Here is an 11,071-nt window from a genome sequence, read left to right on the forward strand (position 1 = left end):
TGATATTGGGATATTACTTAAATAAATAACTTAAGTTCGGGAGTACTTTGGAATCAAAACCCCATGCCACAGAAAAACAGAGACATAAATGTTCCTTTATATTGGCTTTCGCTCTCCCAATAAGTAATCTAACATTCTTTCTCCAAGCCCAACAATATATATTTATTTAAATTCTTACCACTGCAGATGAGTTAGTGATGCTGATCTCTTGAGTTGGGAACAAGATGTTTAATACAATTATGTGATTAGAAGGGGTTCTAAAAGGAGATTTTCTCCACCTTTCAGTTTTGAGATAATACTATTTAAAAAAAAAAGACAAAATTTCAGAAAAAATGAAAACAGTATTATTTGACAGGAAGTATTTTGTTTGTGCATCTCTGAAAACCAAGTGCCCAGAACAATATCTGTCCTCAGTAAATGTTTGTAAAATGAATTATTGCCAAAAACAAACAAAAAAACCCCCCAAAAACCAAGTACATACTTGAAGGAGGATTTAATTAAAGTTGATGCAATTACATCCATATGTCTTTGTTTTTCACTGGAATGTGTGATTGTCATTTTTAAAGTAATTGTTTATATCTTAACAATTCTTTCCATTTAATTGAGACATTCATAGGCTGGCTCTTGTTTTAATAATGAAATGCTTAGTTCTACCAAATGTTTTTTTAAATTTGATATAGGTTTTTAAGTATCTGATCCTCAAATGCCCAATTCTGAGATATGTTTTATAGTTCTAGATTTAATATAAAAATTCTGGAAAATTATTTGTGTAAGATTTTTGATTCCATCTCCATCCAAGGGCAAATATACAAAGTAAAGTTCCTATTTATTTTTTCCTTTTTTTTTCCCCCTCCAAATTCCTGGTTTAATAAGGACGTGTTTATTTTGAGAAAAAAAGGTCCCAAACATCAGGCTGTTCACAAAAATAACCCACAGTATCAACTTTAGAAAACAAATCTTAAAACTATTACACTAATTATTTACCTAGAGGATGCATTTGACATGCCAACTCTCATTCACAAAAATACATTGTTACATTTGTGTTGAACAGCCCCACATAGCACTCTTATATGGGGTATAAAACACATACCTCTAACTCAAAGCTGCTCTCAGGTGCTACTCAACTAATGCGATTGCCTTTGCAGTTAGGGAAGCAACTACTGAACTCATATATGAATGAAAAGAACTGTGCTCCCTGCATAACAAGAGATTATTTTGGAGATAGTTGATAAAAACCATACATCCTTTTATTGTTAAGTCATAAAGAGGTATCAAAATTAAAAGCAAAAATTACAGGGTTAAGACTTAACATAACTACTAGGAGCATCAAAGGGAAGTGAAAATGGGACTAGGCGCAGGGCAATATGAATTAATGAACATGGGAGGGACGAGATGGGGAGAACAGTGAGCATGTGCTGAAGGTACTAGGGAGAGGATCTGGTGAAAATTTTGATCTCAGACAAGCGCCTAGATAAAGAAATAATGGGACAACATTTCTAAACCCCACTATGTGCTTAAGAGTCATCCTCGCCATTGGCGCTGTCTCTGTCATCCTCTCCTTCCTCAGCCTCTTTTTCATCATCCTTGATCAACTCCAGCTGGTCATCCCCCCGATCTTCATTATCATCATCATCCAGTAGGTCCCCCTCCTCAGCAGAATCCTCAGCACCCCCCTTGGACTCCATCTTCACATTAGTCTCATCTTTCTTCAGGGAGCTGGTGGTCTGCTCCTCTTCTGTCTTATCATTCTTCATCTCTACTGGGGATGAGAAGGACAAGTCTGCTTGTTTGCTCTGTTCCTTTTCAATTTTTTCCAGGCTTTCCAGTAGATAATCCACTTTTTGTTTTATCTGGGTCAATTCCTTCTTAATGGCCTGAAGGTCATCTCCTTTCAACTTTGCAGACTTGGAAGAAGATCCTCGTTGTCCACTCTTAGAATTGAAGCCACTTTTGCCCCTTCGTGATGTGTTTCCTGATACACGCTGGCGTTTTGAGGGCACTACAGCCCGAGCAATAGGAGGAGGAGGAGGAACACGTGCTGGGTAACTGTACATCCTGTCATAATAATCCCGTTGAAAGTCATAGTCCAAATCAAAAGAGGAGCTGAGTAGAGGGGACGGAGAAGGGTGTTCTGGTACTGACCCGTACATCTCTGCTGCAGATCGTTTCACACCTGCTTTTCCTCGGTTCACTTTTGGCTCTGCAGCCAGATTAATATCTAAAACCTGGCCAGCAATCATTCTGCCATCTTCTCCTGCCACCGCAGCCCGGGCATTTCTCTCATTAACATATTGAACGAAGGCAAAGCCCTTATGAACAGAGCAACCCACAATTTTGCCATACTTTGAGAAGATAGCCTCCACATCAGATTTCTTCACCACAAGAGTATTGAGATTCCCAATGAATACATGGGAGTTCATGGAGCGAGGATCCGTCTTGTTGGTAACATTGCTGGCCATTGTCTTTGATGATTAAGGTTCCTCACAAAGCCAAAATGTAGCTGAAGATCAAAAAAATCTCACTCAAGGAAAATTCCACTAACTTATATATATTTCAAGTGATTTATAACCTGGTGGTAAAAGGGAGAAGAGATTCGATTCTGAATCTCCTACTCCCGGGTTCTACGTGGAGAAGCCGACTACTGCTCGAGGTCAGCAACGCGGCCGCAACCGCTTTGCCTTCGTCTCTTCACAAAATGGCCCCCGAGTCTATTTTTTCCTTTTATGTTCAATGCTTTCTGCATCTTTTCTAAGATGTAGTTTCTACCCAGAGTTCCATGAGAGGTTAAACAGATTTTCTGAGAGTTTTGATTTCTTGTGCAGAATATTTTTTTGTACTACAATAGAAAGCAGTTTTTATAATGACTCCCTTTTCAGTATGCTGGGTAATTTTCTGATTTATTCTCAGAGAACTTCCCCTTGCCCCTCACTTTTAAAATAATATTCTCTGTTCTCTTATTAATTTCCTAGAGATTTTCTCAATTACACAAGAGAAAACGAAATGCAGCCACAAACTCACTAGACAGTCACGTGAGAATTGTGCTGATTCTTATATGTTATACAATATATTTTTATATGTACCTTTACATATGCTTTTAAAATTATAGTTTCATAATACCTGTGTGTGTTCTTGAAAAGCCATAAAATGTAAGGGATTATTTATTACTAGAGTGTTCCAAGAGTTTAGCAAACCTCCAGAGTTCACTATAAAAAGATGTAAGATACATTGAAATTGCTGGGCTGGGGTTGAGAAGTAAGCCTGTTTCAAGAACATTAGTCAGCTCCTTGCATCCCTCCCAACCCCCTCTTCCCTCAGTTGGATTGCTGTGCAGTTGGATGTTCAGTGAACTCTATTTTTAGTTCACTTACCAGATCAGCACCCTTACAATGTTCAAACAGTTTGCTTTTTGTTCATTATAGATCTTTAGTCCTCTGTTTTCTAACTTTTCAAGTTTAATGAGTAATCTTTTTTAATCAGTCACATTCTTTCACTCGCTCCATTCCATTATTTCAGAATTTAAGATCCAAGGAATGTGCACCTGCAGTTCTACTAAAATGGCTTTCACCAGGATCAATAATGACTTCTTTAACAATGAACACAAAAGTCACTTTTAATGTAATGTTTATTATATGATTTGCATAAGTGAAATGAACACCTTAAATTTACAGATAAGTGGATTTTTACAAATGAATGCATCCTAATCAAGACATGAAACATTTTATCACCTCAGGATATCCCTTTTTGATCAAACTTCCTCCCTGGAGGCTTTCAGAGTTTTGATTTTAATAGCCATAGGTAATTTTTGTCTATTCTTAAGTTTCATATAAATTAATCATATAGTATGTACATTTTTGTATCATGAGTCAAAAGATTCTTAAAATTTAATTATGTTGCTTTTTAAATCAGTAGTGTGTTTCCTCCCTTTTTATTGCTGAGCTTTTCATTATATAAATATACTAGAATTTACCTCATCCTCAAGGAAAGGAAGCATTACTCTTTACGTGCCAAGGTATATATTGACTTCTTCCAAAGAGTAAAGTATGGAAAAGGGGAATAAGAGTAACTTTGCGGTGGAGAAATATGACAAACATGACCTCAGCCGGGTGATCAAGGTCAATATCAACAATGATAAATCATGTCGACAGTATGTTGATGTGGTATGTTGAAATGGCATTTTCTTATGTAATCTTCCTCCCCAAACCTATAACTCCCATCTCATCTTGAAAAAAAAATCAGATGAATTTCAATAGAGGAGCAATCTACAAAATACCAGATCTCAAAACTGTTAAGGCTATCAAAAAACAAGAAAAGACTGAAAAACTGTCACAAACAAAAGAACCATAAGGAGCTGCCATGACTAAATGCAATGTGGTATCCTGGCTGAAATCTTGAACAGAAAAAGAATATTTGATAAAAGCGAAGGAGATTTGAATAAACTATGAACTTTAAAAACTGTACTACTGCCTGGGCAGGTGTGGCTCAGTGGTTGAGCATCAGCCCATGCACCAAGAAGTTGCTGGTTTGATTTCAGGTTAAGGCACATGCCCAGGTTTGGGCTCAATCCCCAGTAGTGGGGATGCAGGAGGCCGCCAATCATTGATGTTTTTCTCTCTTCTCCCTTTGCTTTCTCCCTTCCTCTCTCTCAAAAAATCAATAAAAACATATTTTAAAAATGTGTAACACTTTTTTGGTTCTTCCACTGTGACAATTGTATCCTATCAGTGTAAAATGGTATCAGAGGAACCTGGGTGCTGGCTGGGCATATAAGGATTATATGTAAAAATGAGGATTCTATTTACAATCTTCTCAATTTTTTTTGTATATCTAAACTTGTTCTAACAGTGAAATCAATGAAAAGTCAATTAACAGGCAGAGCAGCATCGAACAGACTCAAACTACAGCGGGAAGGCCAGGGAGGGTTGTGGGTGGGGAGGGGGGTAAGAGATCGACCGAAGGACTTGTATGCATGCATATAAGCATAACCAATGGACACAAGACACTGGGGGGTAGGGGAGGCCGGGGGGAATGTCAAGGGGAGGGAAAAAAAGGAAACATATGTAATACTCTTTGTAATACTTTAAGCAATTAAAAAAAAAAAAGGAAAATCAATTAACCAAAAAAGTACCTGGAAAATATCACAATTCGATTACTCTTTTCTGTTGTTGGAATTTGGTACTATTTCCAGGTTTTAGCTAATATAAAGTTACTACACACATTATTATATGTTTTTCTTGTGAACACTGCTGGTCTGATAAAATAACTTTGGAAGTGTTCCTTCTATTTTTGGAGAAGAGTTTAAGAAGGTTTGATATTAGTTCTTATTTGATGTTTTAGGGAAGTCACCTGTGGACTTTTCTTCATTGAAAGATTTATGATTATTCATTAGTTTCCCTGTTATTGGTCTATTGATTCAGTCTTGGTATGTTTCTTCTTGATTCAGTCTTGGTATGTTTATGTTTCTATGAATTTATCCATTTATTCTCAGTTATCCAATTTTTTTGTCTTATAATTTTTTAAAAAAGATTTGTGTCATCTGTTATAATGGCACCTCTTTAATCTCTGATTTTATTTGTATATTCTATCTTTTTTTTTCTGAGTTAGTCCAGCTAAGAATTTGTCAACTTTATCTTTTCAAAGTACCAGCTATTAGTTTGGTTAATCTTTTGTTTCTCTGTTCATTTATTTCTGCTCTAATTTTCATTTCCTTCCTTCTGCTAACTTTAAGATCAGTTTGTTTTTCTTTTTTTAGTTCCTTAAGGTGTATAGATAGGTTGTTTAATTGGGATCTTTCTTTTAATGTAGGTGTTTATTGCTATGAACTGTTTTTGCTGCATCCCACAAGTTCTGGTATGTTGTCTTTCCATTTTAATTGTTTTAAGAAATGTATGTATTTCCCATTTAATTTCTCATTTGGTTCATTGATTGTTCAGTAGAGGCACTGAGTTTTAAAGAGCTCTTTATGTTATTCGTGGGGTGCCCTCCATTTCCCTGCCTGCTGCTGGTGGAATGTCACAAAAAATTTTTTTTCTGAGACTCATATGAGAGAATGGCTTTTATTAGCATGGAATTAAATCCTTGGGTTTCCAAGGTTCCATCTCCTTCCATCCCTCTGTGGAAGAAGTCCAGCTGTATCTTTAGCAGAGCTAGAATTAAAGCTGTTGCCCAGAGTTTCCATTCCTTATTTGCACAGTCCAGTTCAGCATCAGGTTAGCTTAGTTTGTGTTCTGATCTGTAGTCCATTGTGTGTGGGGTCCACATGGCCATAGGCCATGTGTCTTCTAGGACCACATGACTATGAAAGGAACATGGGAAAGTGCAAGGAAGCAGGAGCAAAGCTAGAGGAACAATAGAGAAGAATTCCTTTGTCTGTGGATTTTAAACCTCTAAGGTTTCAGGCACATGTTCAGTGGCTCCACCCCCTCTGGCCAATCCATGGTTTACAGGTTAGACTGACAGGCAAGTATTGTTTATACATATCCCAGAGTTTACTGCATATGTGTCCATCTCCCCGTTTTTGGTCTCCTTCCCCTAGTGATCTGCAGGGAATGGACTGATGGTTGCCTGGGGAGTGTGAAATTCACCATCTTCCTAGCGAATCTCCCCAGATGGCCAGGTTTATGATATCTGGCTTCCCTTTTACTCCTTTCCTATTAATATTAATATTAATAAATATTAATATCTAGCTAATTATAATGGTAACACCTTCTCTGGCCTTCCTCTTGCCAACCACCACTCCACAGGTCAAGGAGGTCATGGGCCAGAAAACATGCCCACTGAAACCTGCACACTTCTTTTAGACCAAAGTTAGCTGGTATCCCAAAGTTTCCAACCCTTGTGTGGCCTCTCCCTACATCCATTCCCTCAAGGGCAGACTGTGAAGCTGGTATGTAAACCCTTAGGCCTAAGAGATGACCAACAGATAGACTTTGCTGGGGTAGAGTATGGATTGATCTTATATGTTTAGACTGGTGTCCAGAGGTACATGTGTGAAATATCCAGCAGGGTGAGGAGGTTACAGAGGAGTGGTAACTGATGCCATGTTCTAGCTCAGACTTTTGAGAGGACTGATGATGCTAAATTTAAACCCAACCTTTTATGTTGTTGCTATAAAGCCATTTATCAGAGTAGAAGGAAATATAATATGATCTTAAATAGTTTTTAATCTTAATTTATAGCTCAAAGGTTTAGGGATCTATCATGCTGACCTCCATTGAAGCTCTTGTCTTGGGCTCTATAAATAGGGCCGAACTGATCTTGAAAAATATGTTTTCTCCATAATACTCTCTGCATTCAGCTGATTTAAATATAATTTTTTTCAAAGCTTAGTTTAAGTTTTTATGAAATGTTCTTAGCCTTATATTTTAGTTTATTTCTTCCTGTGAATTGCTGTAGCATTTATTATCTGCACCAACCCTATGGTACATATACAATATTTGTATTTTTTTTATTATTATTATTATTAGTTAAGGTATTACATCATCCCCCCCTTTAATCCCCAACCTCCCCCCCACACACAAACTCATGCTCCCATCCCCCCGTTGTCCATGTCCATTGGTTTGGCTTATATACATGTATACAAGTCCTTCTGTTGATCTCTTCCCCTTACCCCCGCCCTCCCCTACTTTCCTTCTGGGGATTGATAGCCTGATCGCTGTTTCTCAGTCTTTGGATCTGTCCCTTTTCATCAGTCTATGTTGTTCTCTATAATCCACAAATGAGTGAGATCATGTGGTATTTATCTTTCTCTGACTGGCTTATTTCACTTAGCATAATGCTCTCCAGTTCCATCCATGCTGTTGCAAAAGGCAAGATTTCCTTTTTTTTTTTTTTTACTGCAGCATAGTATTCCATTGTGTATATGTACCACAGTTTTCTAATCCACTCATCTGCTGATGGGCACTTAGGCTGTTTCCAAATCTTAGCTATGGTGAATTGTGCTGCTATGAACATAGGGGTGCATATATCCTTTCTAATTGGCGTTTCTGGTTTCTTGGGATATATTCCTAGGAGTGGGATCACAGGGTCAAATGGGAGTTCCATTTTTAGTCTTCTGAGGTAGCTCCATACTGTTCTCCACAGTGGCTGCACCAGTCTGCATTCCCACCAGCAGTGCAGAAGGGTTCCTTTTTCTCCACATCCTCTCCAACACTTGTTGTTTGTTGATTTGTTAATGATAGCCATTCTGACAGGTGTGAGATGATAACGCATTGTCGTTTTGATTTGCATCTCTCATATAATTAGTGACTTTGAGCAGGTTTTCATATGTCTTTCTGCCTTCTGTATGTCCTCTTTCGAAAAGTGTCTATCTAGGTCCGTTGCCCATTTTTTTATTGGATTGTTTATCTTCCTTTTGTTAAGTTTCATGAGATCCCTGTAAATGTTGGAAATTAAACCCTTATCGGTGGTATCATTGGTAAATATGTTCTCCCATGTAGTGGGTCTTCTTGTTGTTTTTTTGATGGTTTCCTTTGCTGTGCAAAAGCTTTTTATTTTGATGTAGTCCCATTTGTTTATTTTCTCGTTAGTTTCCATTGCCCTAGGAGCATTATCAGAGAAGAAATTTCTTCGGCATATGTTTGCGATTTCGCTGCCTGTGGATTCCTCTAGTATTTTTATGGTTTCCCGTCTTACGTTTAAGTCTTTTATCCATTTTGAGTTTATTTTTGTGTATGGTGTGAGTTGGTGATCTAGTTTCATCCTTTTGCATGTATCTGTCCAATTTTCCCAACACCATTTATTGAAGAGACTGTCTTGAATCCATTGTATGCTCTTGCCTCCTTTGTCGAATATTAATTGGGCATAGTGGTTTGGGTCGATTTCTGGGGTCTCTATTCTATTCCATTGATCTATATGTCTGTTCTTGTGCCAGTACCAAGCTGTTTTAAGAACAGTGGCTTTGTAATACAGTTTGATATCTGGTATTGAGATCCCACCTACTTTGTTCTTTCTCAGGATTGTTGCAGCTATTCGAGGTCTTTTTTTATTCCAGATGAATTTTTGGAACGTTCGTTCTAGATTTGTGAAATATGCCGTTGGTAATTTAATGGGGATTGCATTGAATCTATAAATTGCTTTGGGTAGTATGGACATTTTGATGATGTTGATTCTACCAATCCATGAACATGTTATGTTCTTCCATCTGTTTATGTCTTCCTCTATCTCTTTTATCAGTGTCCTGTAGTTTTCAGCATATAAGTCTTTTACTTCCTTAGTTAAGTTTATTCCTAGGTATTTTAATTTTTTTGGTGCAATGGTAAATGGGATTGCTTCTGTAGTTTCACTTTCTGTAAGTTCACTATTGGTGTAAAGAAATGCCATGGATTTCTTAGCATTAATTTTGTATCCTGCTACATTGCCGAATTCATTTATTAAGTCTAATAATTTTTTGATGGAGTCTTTAGGGTTTTCTATGTACAGTATCATGTCATCTGCAAATAAGGACAGTTTTACTTCTTCTTTTCCAATCTGGATGCCTTTTATTTCTTCTTCGTGTCTGATCGCAATGGCTAGTACTTCCAGTACTATGTTGAACAGGAGTGGTGAGAGGGGGCATCCCTGTCTTGTTCCTGTTTTTAGGGGGAATGGTTTTAGTTTTTGCCCATTGATTATGATGTTGGCTGTGGGTTTGTCATATATGGCTTTTATTATGTTGAGGTATGATCCCTCAATTCCTATCTTGCTGAGAGTTTTTATGAAGAAAGGGTGTTGGATTTTGTCAAATGCTTTTTCCGCATCAATTGATATGACTATGTGGTTTTTTTCTCTCAGTTTGTTTATGTGATGTATCACTTTTATTGATTTGCGGATATTGTACCATCCTTGAATCCCTGGGATAAATCCTACTTGGTCATGGTGTATGATCTTTTTGATGTACTGCTGGATCCGATTTGCTAGGATTTTGTTGAGGATTTTGGCATCTATGTTCATGAGGGATATTGGCCTATAATTCTTTTTCATTGTATTGTCTTTATCTGGTTTTGGGATTAGGGTGATGTTGGCTTCATAGAATGAGCTGGGAAGTGTTCCTTCCTCTTGGATCTTTCGACATAGTCTGAGGAGGATAGGTTTTAGGTCTTCCTTGAATGTTTGGTAAAACTCCCCTGTGAAGCCATCTGGCCCCGGGCTTTGGTTTGCTGGAAGCTTTTTGATTACTTCTTCGATTTCCTCCATAGTTATTGGCCTATTGAGATTTTTAGATTCTTCCTGGTTAAGTTTTGGAAGGTTGTATTTATCTAGGAATATGTCCATTTCCTCCAGGTTGTCTAGTGTGTTGGAGTAGAGTTGTTCATAGTATTTTCTAACAATCCTTTGTATTTCTATGGGGTCTGTTGTTATTTCTCCTCTTTCATTTCTGATTTTGTTTATTTGGGTCCTCTCTCTTTGTTTCTTGGTGAGCCTGGCTAGAGGTGTATCAATCTTGTTTATCCTTTCAAAGAACCAGCTCTTGGTTTTGTTGATCTTTTGTATTGATTTTTTGGTCTCTATGTCGTTTATCTCCGCTCTGATCTTTGTTATTTCCTTCCTTCTGCTTACAGTGGGCTTTTTTGGTTGCTCTCTTTCTAATTCTTCGAGTTGTAGAGTTAGGTCATTTATTCTCATTGTTTCTTGTTTCTTTCAGTAGGCTTGTAGAGCTATGAACTTCCCTCTCAAGACTACTTTTGCTGTGTCCCATAGGTTTTGGATTGTTGTGTTTTCATTGTCATTCGTTGCCATGATGTTTTTTATTTCTTCTTTGATCTCACTGGTGACCCAGTCGTTGTTTCATAGCATGCTATTTAGTCTCCATGTGTTTGATTTTTTTGGATTGTTTTTGTTGTAGTTGATTTCCAGTTTTATGCCTTTGTGGTCTGAGAAGATACTTGATATGATTTCAATTTTCTTGAATTTGAAGAGACTTTGTCTGTGACCCAATATATGGTCTATCTTTGAAGATGACAAATGTGCACCTGAGGAGAATGTATATTCTGTGGCTTTGGGGTGAAATGTTCTGAAGATGTCAATTAATTCCATCTGATCTAGTGAGTCATTTAGGATTGATGTTTCTTTGCTGAGTTTCTGTTTAGAGGATTTG

The 11,071-nt window shown here is 37.4% G+C and overlaps 1 protein-coding gene across 2 annotated transcripts; it reads right to left on the reverse strand.

The window, feature by feature from the left end:
* Positions 1-1,229: 1,229 nt before the first annotated feature.
* LOC308514463 (heterogeneous nuclear ribonucleoproteins C1/C2-like) lies at positions 1,230-2,690 on the reverse strand. Of its 2 annotated transcripts, XM_081084630.1 has the most exons (3): positions 2,570-2,690; positions 2,143-2,521; positions 1,230-2,103 (listed from the first exon to the last, which is right to left on the reverse strand). In XM_081084630.1, exons 2-3 carry the CDS (start codon positions 2,457-2,459, stop codon positions 1,515-1,517), a joined length of 906 nt encoding a protein of 301 aa, XP_080940756.1. In that variant the 5' UTR covers positions 2,460-2,521; positions 2,570-2,690; the 3' UTR covers positions 1,230-1,514. The 2 variants fall into 2 exon arrangements, with proteins under 2 accessions (XP_080940756.1, XP_080940755.1); XM_081084629.1 differs by having other exon boundaries at positions 1,230-2,521.
* Positions 2,691-11,071: the final 8,381 nt, after the last annotated feature.

This window comes from Myotis nattereri (assembly GCF_964212035.1).
Source record: "Myotis nattereri genome assembly, chromosome: 2".
Taxonomy (NCBI): domain Eukaryota; kingdom Metazoa; phylum Chordata; class Mammalia; order Chiroptera; family Vespertilionidae; genus Myotis; species Myotis nattereri.

Coding starts and splice junctions, on each gene's coding strand:
- LOC308514463 (XM_081084629.1), bottom strand. CDS start 2,459: ATGGCCAGCAATGTTACCAACAAGACGGATCCTCGCTCCATGAACTCC.